At 43.5% G+C, this 16,129-nt stretch overlaps 1 protein-coding gene across 1 annotated transcript; it reads right to left on the reverse strand.

Annotated features, from left to right (window-relative positions):
* Window positions 1-4,906: 4,906 nt before the first annotated feature.
* Window positions 4,907-5,839, reverse strand: LOC119240290 (olfactory receptor 7C1-like; the record flags this gene model as incomplete). The annotated part of the gene is made up of 1 exon (XM_037504646.2): window positions 4,907-5,839. A coding segment is annotated over one exon (933 nt), but the record flags the coding sequence as incomplete, so codon positions are not given.
* Window positions 5,840-16,129: the final 10,290 nt, after the last annotated feature.

Raw genomic sequence — 16,129 nt, forward strand, 5'->3', positions numbered from 1 at the left:
GAATTTTGTAAGTGTCAGATGAACCCTGAAGCTCATGCCCCTCCTCGGCCCCCCAAAGTTTAGGCACAGGAAAGTGCTAACCTTCTGTGCCTCCGACAGCACAGAGCAGTTGGCTACAGAAGTCGACTCCTGACACTGGGCGTCACTTTGTCATCCCGAGCAGCAGTTGTCTGAGCAACCTCTGAATCGTGCCCAGACTTCACTGCCAAAGCAGGGTCCGTGACAGCCCCCGGGGAGGCAGGAGCAGGCACCACAACTACCTCCAAGTGAGGGTCGCCCGTTGCTCTTCTAGCAGCCAGAGGAAGGGCTTGTGGTGACCTGTGAGGACTCGCCTCAGTACTTGAAAAGTCTTCTTTTGGAGACTATCGATTTTCCTTCACTTTCCTGTCCTTAATGTCCATGTTGCCACACTACACAACAGGGATGTTTTCACATCCATGATGTACCAGGTCTCTATGCACACTAGGCACATTCTGGAAAATAACTCGATATTACATCTAACAATCTAATGGCACACAGGGCTTGGCCTAACAGCCTCTCTCTGTCCACCGGATGTCTCCTCACCAGCTGGGCACCTCGCTTGAACTTGGCACGTCTCTGTGGGTGTGGAACAGGAGAGGATGGACATCAACAGCCCAGGTTCTTTGTATGTCTTTAATTATAGAATTATGCTGTGCAAATATATCCTCCCTTTAGTAGGCTGTCTTAGTTTTGTAGTGGTGTTTTCTTATACTGCACAGAAGCATTTTGGTTGATACAATCCCAGTTATTCATGTTCCCCTTTGTTTCCCTTGTAGCTGGAGATGAATCCACAAACACATCTGAAATTTATATTGTAGAGTGTTTTGCCCAAGTTGTCTTCTGTGTGTGTTATGGTTTTGGTTCTTACATCAAATTGTTATTCATTTTGAATTGAATTTTGTGTCAAGTGGGCTAGAGGCATCTAGTTTCATTCTCTTGCATGTGTGTCCATTTTTTTCAATGCCATTTACTGAAGAGGCTTTCCTTGCTCAGGTGTATATTTTTGGCTCCTAATTTCTAGATTTACTCTTCCTATAAGTCTGGTTTATCTGGATCTTGATTCTATCCCATCGTTAACTGTGTCTAGTGTCATTCCCGACCATTTTAATTATGCAGTATTGTTTCAATTATTACACTTTTATAGTATAGTTGGAAGTCTGGTATTGTAATGATTTTTCCTTATTTTTTTATAAATTGCTTTGCTCTCTGTGTCTTTGTGGTTCCATATGAATTTCGGTAATGTGTGTTTTATTTCTTAAAGTGTGCCATCGATAAATTTGTGTGATAGCGTTCACTCTGTGTGGTGCTTTGTGTAGGATGTTCATTGTGACCACATTGATTCTTCCCATCCATGAGCAGAAATAACTTTCCATTTCTTTGTGTCTTTCTGTTTCTTTTACCAGAGTCTTATAGTTTTCTCTATACGGGCTCTTCACATCCTTTGTTAAGTTTGCTAACTCGGTGTTTAACTTTCATTTGTTTGGTGTGGTTGTAAATTGGATCATTTTCTAAACTTTTCCTCTTCCAACTATTGTTTATATATAGGAAGGCAGCTGATATGTTTGTGTTTATATCCTGCCGCATTTACTGAATTGGTTTAATCTTTCAGTTAGACCCAAAATCCATGTATCCTGAAAACCCTAAAAACTGGACATCAATGGAACTCATCCTAAATTATAAACACTATTTACAGGCATTTATTTCTGAAAACATCCATCGGAATATTGGTTTATTATTCCCACAATATTATACGCAAGAAAACAGACTTTGGGACCATCTTTTTAAAAAATAATTTAAGAAAGCACTTGAAGCTTGCTAATCTTTTGTGTATTCTGTATAAAGGGACCCATGCCGTATGTATGCTAAATTTCTTATTGCTACTTTAAATCAGTAATTTTGCATTATATTTTATAATGCATCATAGCTTCATTATTCACTTTGAAATGCAAATGAAATACATTTACATTAGCTTTAATACAAAGCTATTAATTAAAGGTGACACTCCCATTAAATTCTTTCCATTTCCTGTGAGTTTACCTTTCCATTATTACACTGAAGTAACCTTGCCTTATAACCATGTGTAAATTTCAGGTATGCATGATTATTAATCAACACATGTATCTGAACATTAAGTTCATTGCTGAAAGTTTAAATTTATCTTTCATTATACCATCGTCCTTGTTTCTGATTGAACCACCTCCCTTCTCCCATCTTTGTGTTAGCCACTAATTGCTCTTCTATAGTCCAAAAGTGTATTTTGTTTTATGGCCATGATCGGTTTATTTGGTTTCTTTATTACATACGAGTGAAATCACATGGTATTTGACTTTCTCTGTTTGGCTTGTTTCAGAAAGGATCATTCTGTTGTTACCCTTTTGCTCTTCCAAATATAAATAATATTCCGCTATCTACATACACCACATCTTTTTGGACATTTCTCAATCAGTGGACACTTGGGTTTTCTCTAGCTCTTGGCTATTGTAAATACCATTGCAGTGAACATGGATGGGAAACACCTCTTGGAATTAGTGCTTTTTGTGTGCATTTTAGCTAAACACTCAGAAGTAAGACATTTGCATCACAGGAAACTTATATTCTTCAATGTTTGAGTAATTTTCATACAGGTTTTCATAACAGATGCACAAGTTTACATTCCACCAATACTGCATATTGTTTCCTCTTCTGCTTTGGGGCCCTGTGAGCTCAGTGACCAACACAGGAAAGGAAATCTGCACCCTCTACCAGAGTTAAGAAATCAGAGTTTTCAGGCAGAACCCAGATGGTTTCATAATGGATCCAAGAGCAGGAAAGGACGGTGGGACAGAGAACACAGCACTTCTTTGCAACGTATCAAGCAGACTTGCAGCATTTGCAACCGGGTCCCTCAGTGGACAGCATGGTTGCTGGCTGTGGTGTCATTGCCTGTGGTCACTGCCCACGTAGGTGTCTCCAGCATACCAGTGCCAGTTGATTCCACAACTTGAACCCTTTGGACTAGACCCTGCTCCAGTCACCAGGACTCAGTCCGTGGCAAGAAGTACCAGACAGTGGTGGGATGGGAGGTGAGGACAACTGAAGACCAATTGGACCTTGCTGTGAGAGAGAGGGAAGGGAGTGGAGGTGACAGAGTTCACACTTCTCAGCAAACTGAGACAACACTTAAGCCCCAGACTCCCCACCGCCTCCACCAGAAGCCAAGGAAAACTAGAAGAGAAACAATCTCACCACAGCCCCCCAGCTACAAACCTGGTAATGAGGTGACATAATTACTTAGAATTCAAGGAACACCTGAGCACAAGAGGAAAAAAAAGTAGCAGAACAGAAGTTCTGGCTCATTAATACAGGGGAGAGAAGCAGAGGAGTGTCAGTGACGTGGAGCAACAACAGTAAATACACCCGTGAGTTATGGGAAAACAACTCAAATGCAGAGAGGCATCTGCAGGACCTTTGAACGAAGATAAAAGAACCAGAGAGTCTTCACCAAAGAGCTGGACAAGATGAAGAGAACACAAAAGACCGTAGGAATGTGAATGACCACAAGTATAGAAAGTGTGTTAAATAGAATTAAACAGGCCAATAAAATAACTTCAGAAACGGAGGATCTCAATATATACATGACCCAACTAGGAAAACAGAGAGAAATGAGACTCAGACACAAGGAAAATAAGGAAACGCTACAAAAATGTCAGACTCCGTAGACGTGGATAATCTGGAAGATGAACAGAGAAGAGAGGAGTAACGCTGAGAATTTTCCAAACTGAGTGTGAAATGAGCACAAATATCCTGGAAGTATAGATAACTCTCAACTTTCAAAGTGAAAATGACCTACACCATGACACCCCACTGTTAAATCAGAAAAAATCTGAAAAAAGATGTACAGGAGGCCTGATGAAAGGGAATTTGCAGAGGCATCCAAGGTAGGCTTTCCTCTGATTGTTCCCCAGTCGCCCTCCAGGAAAAGGGAGGAATGAAGTGTGCGTCATCCTAAACATGAAGACTTCCAGGCAAGAGTTCTCTGTGCTGCGAAATTATTCAATTATGCATGTGAATAAAGGCTTCCCCAGACAGAGAAGCCCATGGAGTTTATCACCATCAGGTCTGCCTGCCTCACCATAAAAACTGACAGGAGTTCTTCCACAAGAAAGAAAAAAATGAAACACAAACCCTGAGCAAATGACATGAACAGGAATATTATGGGTCAACAATAAAGCATCGAAAGGAAGGAAGTAAAGGAGAGAGTAAGGGACAGTGAATATTAGCCCTGGACACCCATGGATACTGTGATACCACAAGATTTTTCTGCAGATAATCCATAAATTGCTTATTTTTTTCCTTAGAAAGTGGTGTATATTTTCCTCCGTCTTTCAATTTCCTGTTTTAAACATTTCACTAAAGAAAAAGGCACGCAGGGCCTCTCTGTGGCGCAGTGGTTGAGCACTGGGATGTGAAGCTGCCCACAGCCTCTGCAATGCTGGTTGGATCCCTGGTGCGCAGACCCCTCCTGCCACCCAGTGCTCCCCTCAGCAGTGTACTTCATCTGTCTGCCTGCTCTGTTCCCGCTTCTGGCTCTGGTGAATTCTCTCACCCTCCCGTGCTTCTGACTGTACCCAGTGCTTGTGTAAATAAATAAACAAATCTTAAAAAAAAAAAAAAAGAAAATGGCACGCAGATTGTTTTTTTTATACTTCCCAGCATTCATACCAGTTAAAGACAAAGTAAGAAATACCGAAAAAATATTAATAATATATAATAAAACTGACGTCAAACTGTTTACATAAGACAAAGCACAGATTATCTCTGACTGGCTGAGGACAGGATCATGACTTAGTCCATGGACTGTGAGCCCTGCTGCTCCCGGCCAGACAATCTGAGGAAGCGGCCCCCGTCACGTTGGGGTTGCTCGGCAGCTGAAGAGCCTCCCCAGGGCCTGCTTTATGTCCTTGTTTCTGAGACTGTAGATGAAGGGGTTCAGCATGGGGGTGACCACCGTGTACATCACCGAGGCTGTTGCACTGTGCCTTGAGTCGTGGGTAGCAGCAGAGCTGAGGTACACGCCGAGCCCCGTCCCATAGAACAGGGAGACCACAGAGAGGTGAGACCCGCAGGTGGAGAAGGCTTTGTACCTGCCGCTCGCTGAGGAGATTTTCAAAACAGAGGACACAATCTTACAGTAGGAGAAAAGGATGCCACTGAGAGGAATCATCCCCACAACCCCTGCTGCTAAATATATCACCAGCTCATTGAGGAAGGTGTCAGAACAGGCAAGCTGGATCACCTGGTCCAGGTCACAGAAGAAGTGAGGGATTTCCAGCTGTGAGCAAAAGGACAGCCGCAAAACCAGTAAGCTGTGTAACAGAGAATCCAGAAGACTTAACAGCCAGGATGCAAGAAGCAGGAGGCCACAGAACTGGGGGTTCATGATGACCATGTAGTGCAGGGGATGGCAGATGGCCACAAACCGGTCATAGGCCATGGCTGCCAAGAGGAAGTTGTCCAGTCCTCCAAAGTGTAAGGAGAAAAACACCTGGCTGAGACAGCCCGCGTAGGTTATGGCTTTGTTCCTTGTCTGGATGTTCAGCAGCATCTTGGGGACGGTGGTGGAGGTGAAGCCGATGTCGGCAAAGGACAGGTTGGCGAGGAAGAAGTACATGGGGGTGTGCAGGTGGGGGTCCGTGACGATGGCCAGGATGATGAGGAGATTCCCAGTGACCGTGACCAAGTACATGGCCAAGAATGCCCAGAAGAGGAGGGGCTGCAGCGAGGCCTCTTCTGAGAGCCCCAGGAGGGTGAACGCTGTGGGGTGGGTTTGGTTTCCTGGCGCCAGGTCGCTGGTGAGCCTGGGGGATGGAGACAGAAGTGATGTAAACTTAACCACAGCAGAGCAGTCAAGACATGAATTTAAATGGTGTGATTTTATTTTTCTTTATTAAAAGATTCATCCATTTATGCACACACGGACTGGGTCACAGGTCAGAGGTACGAGGGGTGATAGTACTCTCCAGAGACAGAGTGGGGAATAGAACAGGCAGATCGACAGAAATATACTGCTAAGGGGCCAGTGGGCAAGACAGGAGAGGTCTGCCACACTGTGTGGACAGCTTCCTGGCCAGGGGTCGAACTCATGCTGCAGTGGCTGTGGTGCGACTACAGAGAGCTTCATAGGTTGCATCCCACCCACCTGTGCCACCAGGGAGGCCCTGCTGTGATTTTATTTTAAATACATTCATTTAATAAATTTCATGTTATAGAGCTAGTGCCTGTTCCCTGAAATTTGCAAGGCTTAATGACCTACCTTCTCTTAACACTGAAAATAATTAGCCAGTTGTACATCTAATGCAAACATTTTTCAAAGTCAAAATTTTCTTTGAAACTATTGTGTGATTTTCTTTTAAATACGTTGGACCAATTTTCCAAATATTGTTGGAATCATGGAGAAAAGCAGTGAGACTGACTCTGAAAAATTCTAGCCCTAGGGCCTCCCTGGTGGCCTAGAGGTTAAGACTCTTTGCTACCACCAGGACTGCCTGAGTTTGATCCCCAACCAGGGAGCTCACCCACATGGCGCTGGAGACCTCAGCAGTGTGTTGGAGTAGATCTGCCTGTCCTCCTCCCCACTCTGTGGTCTCGCTAAATGAATTTTCATATGGTGATTATTATTGTTAAGTAAAATAATGCAGTTGGATGAAGAGGTGGAATCTAGAGGCAACTTGTATAATCACTTCTGATTAGGAGGCTTTGAACACAAACATCTGAAGGCAGCGAGAAATGTCTATGAAAGACATATCATGTGGCCACCGTATATCCATGAGAAGATCATTTGGGTTTGGGGAAATAGCCGGAAAAAGATGTCACTACAGGAACGTTCCAGGCATCGTTACAGAACACAGAAGTAGGGGTGTGACGGGAGGGGCACTCCAGATTGAGAGTGAGATTAGAGAGTTAGCCGGAGGCCCCAAAATCCTGCTGTCTTGTGAAGTTCCTGTGCATGACATTGTACCTTTGCTGATCTTCTAGTGGGCAGAGTGTGTTACCTATGCTGTGCCTAAGTGTGACTATTATGTATTACATGTTTAAATTATCCATAATGTAATTCCTCCTTAAACTCTAATTTATTTCCGTCACATTTTGTCTAGATTTTGTATGTTTGATTACAGAAGACAGCTTCACCTTGGGATAGATGTCTCCTCTGTCTTCTCTTTACCTGCAATAAGGGTTACTTCCCTTTTTTCAGCCACACACACACTTTCTGATTCACATTAGGGCATTTTGTCCTGTGCATCGAGCAGAGCTGACAGTTAGAAACCACTGAGGACAAGGAAAATGGGAAGTGTTTACTTTTCAAGGAATCAGCTCTCCAGAATTGTTGTAAAGTAAGCCGTTATTTCCTCTGCATTTTAAGACACTGAGTACCTAAAAACAAAGACCCTTGCTGTTGTGTCCTTATTTATTATTCACTTAAAATTTAACTGAGGTAGTGTTGGGGAACCCCCTCTAGGTATTGGCACCATAGTGCACCCACAGCACCTCACCCCTATTCCACCACTGCAGACCATTTGTGCTTCCCCTTCCCCGGGCTCCCCACTTTGTGTCTCAGCTCTGTCGTCAGCCGTCAAGGGTTAGTTTTCAACAGTCTTGATCTTTTAATTTAGTTGTTTTATGTTCCACATACTGGTCACTCCACTGGATAGTTAATGTTCTCGTGACTTAGCTCAGTTAGCATTAGGATACCAAGCTCCATCCATGTTGTCAAAATGGCATCAGTTTATCTGTGTGGTTGCTGAGTATATTCCACGGTGTGTATATACTACAGCTTCTTGATCTACATATTAGGATGTTTCAGCAATAATAAATAGTGCTTCAATAAATAAGGGAGTACAGAATTTTTTCAAAAGAGGTTTATGAATTTTTTGAACAGATGCCTAGGAGTAGAATGACTGGGTCAAATGGCAGATCCATGTTTACTGTGTGAGACGTGTCCTCACTGCTCTCTGTAAGGGCTGGGCCAGGCTGCACTCCCACCTGCAGCGCGTGTGGCCCACTGCCCTGCATCTGAACAGCATCCTGTCAGGGTCAGTTCCTTTGCACTGTCTGCTTCTTGGCAGGCTCCAGTTACCCTCAACTCTGACTGGAATAAGCTGATTGGGAGATAAATGAATAGATTAATGAGTACAAATACTGTTTAATATTAGAATCATCAGGGTCTTTATTCAGAAGTTTGGTGATGTTTCTGTGACCAGAAATCTGCCATAGGAAATTTAAAATTCTTGCGTATATTGACTAATGTGTAATACAGTTGCTTTTGCTATATATCGTTGCAGTTAAAGTTGTAGTTTCCCAGAGTCTATCCATGATATTAAGTGAGAAATTGATGTATTCACTATATTCTGACACCCCACCCTGACTTAGTTTAGTTGGCAATCGGTAGATGAATACATATTTCATGAGCTATATAAAGAATATTGTCTCACAAAAAGTAATGACAAGTTGAGAAGAAAGACAGGAAAATGCTAAACTAGTTGTGGAGAAACGCAAGAGGAATTTTCATATCCTGAGACTCACCTCCATTAGGGGGTCAGACCTGAGTTTACATGAGTGAAGTAGAACAGAACAAGTAAAGCCCGTAGGAAAATGTCCGAGTGCATTGTCTGAACACACCGTGGACATTGATTGATTGTTCTCTTCCATCAGTTGTGTGTACCTGTGTACGTGTGTGTGTCATTTCTGTATGTATGTGCGGGTAGGTAAGCTTCATCACAGAGTAAAGGCAGGTCTGACTTTAGGCCACAGTAAGAAGAATCTGGCATCATTGCATACAGGAGAGAAGTATCTGAAAGGTCAGTTCTTGCTAATGAGGGAGAGACCATGTGAGTGAGGCCCCAACTGAAGGGTCAGGCCGGGTGGAGAACAGTTCCTTGGACAACAGGGCCCCAAGGCCGACGGACCCGCTGTCACTCCACTTGGCTGTAGTGGGGTTTAGTACAGACTCCTGATGCAGTTTTTGTTTTTGTGCCTGTTCCCCCTTATGTCCTGACCTCCGCTGTGACATGATGCAGAGTGAGTGAGATTGTCCCTCCTCTAGTTTTTCATTTTTGTGGATTGATTCTATGTTTTCCTTGGACTGTAGGTTTTGATCTCTCTTTAACACAGATAAACTGGTCCTTGTTTTGCCCCTTGTCCAACAAGCAGTGGCCTCCCCAGACAATATTCCCTAAAATCCTGCTCATGCCCCAACAGTCTGTCCCTTTCCTCCGTGTTGTTTATTCCTGAGACCATCATATCCCACATGCGCTATTTGCTTGTGCTCAACCCTCTCTGTCATAACGTAACATCCACATGAGCAGGGACTGCAGCCATTTGCCCACATTTGTGACTTCATCTCTAGAAAATACGTCAAGGAATTGTAATCCATACAACAAATTGAATACCGGGAAAAATAAAGCCTGGTTCAATGTAGTGGGATCAGCATGAATGCATTAAGCACAATGAAGTATAAATCGAAGCTTTGTGAAGAATAGGTATAAGAAGAACTTAATTACATCCATATGGTTCTCTAAAAAGTAAATTTGCAAAGATTGACAATGCAAAATAGGAAATCACAATTTACCCAAAGCAGTGAAAAAATGTGCATCGAAAGCTGTCATGTTGACTTAAACAACATGGATTCCAGTATGCTTGTGGGCCAGATAGCTATTGTTATTTGAATACAGAAGAATGTGATCCAGGAGAGGGGAAGGTGAGGTTGTTTTTATGAACAAATTGGCTGCCCAGTGTCCCTTTGTCTCTCTTGTATGCAGAAGCTTTTCAGTTTATGTAGCACCACGTGTGGCTTCCTGCTTTTTCAAGTTACACAGGAAGTCATTGCCTATGCAAATACCAGAGAGCCCCTAAGTATGTGTTTTCCATAGGAGACACCTAGATGGTCAGCAAGCACATGAGGGGGTGCTCAGGATCACTCACCAGGGAAATGCAAATCCAAACCAGGGGTTGTCACCTCACAGCTGCTGACAGAGCTCCCAGGGAGATCAGCACTGAGGTGGGGCTCAGAGAACCCTGGGGTGCTATCGGTGGGCTAATACAGTGCTGCAGCCACAGTGTAAAAGAGAAGAGAGGTGCCTCAAATTAGCAAAGTTGGGCTCCCCAGTGATGTGTTCATACATATACAAAGGCAATGAAAACAGGACATTGAAAAACTATCCACACCACGTTGTTTATTGAGCCAAAATTTAGAAATAACCTACAAGTCCATCAGTGGATGAATAAAGAAAATAATGTGTACATGTATAGATATAAATATATACAGGCGCTCTCTCTCTCTCTTTCTCTCTCTGTCTCTGTATATATCTGTGTGTATATATATATATATATATATATATATATATATACACACACACACACACATACACACACACATCGTGTGTGATTGCTCGTGTGTCCAAATAAATACACATGGATTATGTAAAACATATAATGTGTAATACACACATAGGATATTGTGTTGTTATAATAAATTCTATATGATAAAATATCAAATAATATCCAGTCAAGATAAAGAAGGACACCCTCCCTTTTGCGACAACACAAGCAAATAAAAACCTTTTGCTGTGTGACAGAAGTCAGAGATCTACAAATACTGGATATCACTTACATGTGCAGTCCTAAAACAGAGACTTGAATTTTTACATGGACTGGAGTGGGGAATTTGGAAGAGGTAGGTTGCAGATACACCCTCGAAGCTGCTGGATGAAAAAGGTTCTGGAAATCTACTGCATAGTGACATAGTCAACAGTACTTTCTTATAAACGTCAAAGTTGTTGAGAGATTATTTCTTAATCGTTTTGTGACAAAGAGAAACATTCATTGCAGGTAGTGATGGAGGTGTTCTCTAGTGCTGCAGTGATAATCACATTGCTGTATGTGTGTGTGTGTGTGTGTGTATATATATATATATCAAATCAACATGTTTTCTCCAACTTACACACTGTTTGTGTCAATGAAATCTCAATGAAAATACAAAGGATAAAATCCCGAAAGTCAGGACACATAGTCATGAGGACAAACAGATGTAACATACAAACAAAATGTGTACAGTAGGTTATTGCTTATAAGAGTGTAAGAAAACTGCCCATGTTTAAAATTTATCATTGGAAACAATAGGATCTGCAGAGGCCCGCACAAAATAGACAACTTTCAAACATTTTGTCCCACAGTCTATACATAGGTGGGAGCATTAAGTGAAAAACACTCATTTTGAAAAACTCCAATTCTGTTTGAATATTTCAGCACAAATCAGAATAAAAATTAAGGCTCTGTAAGTGAAAAATCTGTCAGGAGGAGCACAGTTTATAATAGATAAAATCAAAATTCTAAGAAGCAAAACTGTGCAAATTCTCCAGTAATATTGTGGTTGCAAAGTGAAACTCTTTAGATCCCCCAACAGACATTAAATAAAAGCATGACTCGTGCGCTCCTAATATGAGGGAGGCTCCTCAGCTGCTCTGTGAGGTAACCTGCCCCCATTAGTCTGGATCCTTCTAATACAGATCACCTGCTCCTAACCCCATCCTAAAAATGAGCCCCTCTCTTCAGTGCCTGCCCCATCACATTTAATACTTTACTTTCCCTCTGCCTTAACTCCAAACCTTCTTGGCTGGGTCCTAACTTTGCTGGAGCCATTTAAGCCCCCCACTCCCCACTCAGTCTCATCCTAACAGATTTTCCTTCCTGTCTCTTCACTGTCAGCACCATCTCTGTATTGTTGAGAGCAGTGGGCAGTTTTGAGTCACAAATTAAGTAAATTTAATTATGAGTTGAAGAGTCAGTCAAGCAAGAGAACAAGGGAACCTCTTGTCCCTGGGCCTGGTTTGATCTCTGTGACCTGAGGCAGAACTTCTCAGTTTGCATTTTCCCTGGATCTGTCCCAAGTGCCTGCTGGGCTCTGAGACTCACCTGGGTGGGGGCTGTGAGGGGGGCTTCTCCATGTAGCCTCTGAGTCCCTCCTGGACGCTTTAGGATGGATCTGGGCTGTGTCCCAGACAGGATTTCAGGAGGGCGCCAAGGGCTGGTCCCTGGGCAGAGGTCGGGCTCCACAGACAGGAATCATGTCCTCTCCGGTCCCGGGTTGGACAGTCTGAGGGACCGAGGGAGACAGGGTATTTACCTCCCTCCACGCGGTCTCATTAGCCTCACCTCACTCTCCTGCTCCAAGCTCTGAGCTCATGATTTCCCTGTGGACACTGGACTGGACACAAGCAAAGTTTCTTAATGATTCTTTGATCCCAAGAGACTAGATTAGATGTCAAGTGAATCCAGCTGTTTTTTCTCCTTTTTCATGAATTCTCCCATCTTCCAGAGCTGTAGCTACCCAGCACCCTATTCTCACTCTGTGCCTGAGGAGCCTGTGTGGACTTGATGTCCTGAATCATCAAGGCACAAATGTGATCGGGGCTCAGACCCCCCCAATGTGTCCAATAGTGCTATTCCTTTCTCAGAAAGCAGAGAACCGAGTTCCTCTAATAAAACCTTAGAAACCACACTTCTTGTGTTCATGGCACTTTTACAAAAACAAGTAGGAATTTCTTTTTACTATTTACTGTGCTGTGACTGCAGCAGCCTTATGTTTGAGTCTCCTGAAGGAAAGGACTGTGTTCCTAACCAGCTCAACATTCAGGTCCTTAGAGTGAAGATTTTTATAATTGCCACAGTCGCTCTGAATCCTGTGCACCGCATTGGCCCCCCAAAGATTAGGCTGGTGCCCTGCTTAGAGCACAGGGAAGGCTAACACACATGCCTCGCCACTGCCCCACGGAGCGCTGCCCATAAAAGTCCACTCCTGATACCTGGCGTCACCATCCTCACAGGTCACTGTCTTCATCCTGAACAGCAGTTGTCTCAGCAACCTCTATATCGTGCCCAGACTTCACTGGTAAACCAGGGTCTATGATAGCACCAGTGAGGCAGGAGCAGGCATGACAACGAAATCCAAGTGAGGGTCTCCAATTGTTTTTGGAGCAGCCAGAGGAAGGGCTTGTAGTGACCTGTGACGGACTCGTCTCAGTACTCAAAATTCTTTTGGAAGACAATAGATTTCCCTTCACTTTCTTGTCCTTCGTGTCTACTTTGTTGCCACACAACACAGTAGGATGTTTTCACCCCCCCCCCCCCCCGTGTCAGGTCTCTATTGCAAGATAGACACATTCTTGGAAAAAACTCAGTGTCACATCAGACAATCTGTTGGCACGTGGGCTTGGAGTAACAGCCTCTCTCTATCCACCAGGTGTCTCCTAACCAGCTGGGCACCTCACGTTGAACATGACACATCTTGGGGGTGTGGAACCGGAGAGGATGGGCCTCAACATTTCTTGTGTGTCTTTAATTGTCAGAATTAGGCAGTGCAAATATGTCCTCCCTTTAGTCGGCTGTCTTAGTGTTGTGGTGATGTTTTCTTGTACTGCACAGAAGCATTTTGGTTGATATAGTCCCAATTGTTTATATTCTCCTTTGTTTCCCTTGCTGCTGAATGAATCCACAAACACACCTGAAGTTTATATTCTAGAGTGTGTTGCCCAAGTTTTCTTCTATATGTGTTATGCTTTGGGTCTTACATCAAGGACTTTTATTCATTTTGCATTGATTTTTGTGAGTGTGGAGATGGAGTCATCTAGTTTCATCCTTTTTTTTTTTTTTTTTTTTTTTTGTGGGACCCTCGCAGGTGGCCGGGGAACGAACCAGCACTGCAGAGGCTGCGAGCAGCCTCGCAGCCCAGCGCTCAACTGCTGCGCCAACCGGGGGAGGCCCTAGTTTCATTCTTTTGCTGCCGTGGACCAGCACAGCAGTGGACAATGAGGCCGTCTCAGGGTTGAGAGATTACGCAGGGTGGTCAGGGATTCGGCGAATAAATGACAAACAGACACACTTCAAGAGAGTGAAAATCTGAGTGTAATTTAATTTGAGTCAGTGGTCAGTATATATATGTTTTTTCTAAAGTTATAGGATTGGTTATCAGTGAACTAAGCCAGATGGCTCATAGATTTATTATTGACAGGGCAGTGATCTATGTCCGAAGCTACATCTAGACCTAGTCACATTCCTAAGTAGACAGGCTATTAATTCTTATAAGTATATTTTAGTTGCACTAACTATCACTTACTCGTTTCTACTCATAATTAACTGTCATGGGTGAATTTATAATGCAGTTAATGTCATAGGTACTAAAGTCAAGCACATAATAGAAGATTATTAAATGAACAATTCTATTATTAATGTTTCATTTGGATTAGCCTGTTTATTAATTTACGTATGTTTTTTAATTAGCAATCAATGACCAGAAAAAGGAAAGATTTTAGAAAGACAGTTGTAGCAGAATAAAGTTTATGGGCCTTGAGAAAGTGAGATAAGGTTTATGGCAGCTTTCAGTGGTCATTATGTCTTAACAGGCATCCAGTTTATTTATGCCTTAGGGAGTTTTGCTGTTCTCCCCCTGCGCACATGGTTCCTTGCCCACGCCGGACCTCAGGGACCATGGCAACAGCCATTAGCCCTGAAGGTCACTGCAGGGGGAGGTGCAGCATTTTGCATGAATGTCCAGTTTGCCCAATGCCATTAACCATAAAGGCTCCTTGTGCCAGTGTATATTTTTGACTCCCAATTTATCTGTTCCTATAAGTCTGGTTTATTTCGGGGTCTTGATTCTATCCCATTGGTCTCAGCGTCTGTTATCATTCCCGACCATTTTAATTATCCAGTATTGTTTTAGTTATTACAGTTTTGTAGTATAGTTTGAAGTCTAGTTTGTAATAGTTTTTCCTTTTTTGTCAGAGTTGCTTTGCTATTCAGGGAAGTGTGTGGTTCCACATGATGTCAGGAATGTATTTTCAGGCAGAGCCCAGATGGCTGCATAATGGATCCCAGAGCAGAGAAAAGGACGGTGGGACAGAGAACACAGCACTTCTTTGCAACGTATCAAGCAGACTTGCAGCATTTGCAACGCGGGTCCCTCAGTGGACAGCTGGCTGGTGGCTGTGGTGGTCATTGCCTGTGGCCATTGCCTGTGTAATGGGCACACTACCCACTTAGGTGCCTCCTTCATACCCAGGCCCACTGAGTCCAGAGATTAAATCCTGTGGACTAGGCCCAGCTCCAGTCACCAGGAGATTCAGTCTGTTGCAGAAGTACCAGAGGGAGATGGGCGGGAGGTCTTCTTCCAACTGAAGACCAATTGGACCTTGCTGTGGAGAGAGAGGGGAGGAGGTGCAGGTGACAGAGTTCACGTCTCAGCAAACTGAGACAACATTTAAGCCCCAGACTCCCCACCTCACGCCAAGGTAAACTAGAAGAGAAACAATCAAAACTAATCCAGAACACCCCAGCTGTACACCTGGAAATTAGGTGACATACTTAGAAATCAAGGAACACCTGAGCACAGGAAGGAAAAACAGCAGCAGAACAGAAGTTCTGGCTCATAAATACAAGAGAGAGAAGCAGAGGAGTCTCAGTGACCTGGAGCAACAACATTGAATACACCCGTGAGTTATGGGAGGTGACAGGGCAGACAGGCAGCTGCGAGACCTCAGAAAGAAGATAAAGGGGCTTCCCTGGTGGCGCAGGCAGTTGAGCTCAGTGCTGTGAAGCTGTCTGCAGCCTCTGCATTGCTGTTTCGATCCCTGCCAGCCTCGGAGCCACCCACGTGGCGCAGCAGACCTCTCCTGTCTCGCCCACCGCTCCCCTCAGCAGTGTATTTCAGTCAGTCTGCCTGTTCCTGTTTCCCACTCTGTCTCTGGTGAGTCCTCTCACCCTCCCGCATATCCGGCCTGTACCCTGGTTCTCGTATAAATAAATGAATAAATCTTAAAAAAAAGAAGATAAAAGAACCAGAAAGTCTTCACCAAAGACATGGACAATATTAAGAGAACACAAAAGACTGTCTGAATGTGAATGAACACAAGTATACGAAGTTTTTTAAATAGAATTAAACTGCAAAGATAATAACTTCAGAAACAGAGGATCGAAATGTATAAATCACCCAGTTAGGAAAATAGGCAGAAATAAGACAGACATAGGACAAAATAAGGAAATGCTACAAACAATGTCAGACTCAGTGAGAAGTGGGAAG

The sequence above is a fragment of the Talpa occidentalis genome, unplaced genomic scaffold (genome assembly GCF_014898055.3).
Source record: "Talpa occidentalis isolate TD23 unplaced genomic scaffold, MPIMG_talOcc4v2.1 talOcc4.12, whole genome shotgun sequence".
In the NCBI taxonomy this organism is placed as follows: Eukaryota; Metazoa; Chordata; class Mammalia; order Eulipotyphla; family Talpidae; genus Talpa; species Talpa occidentalis.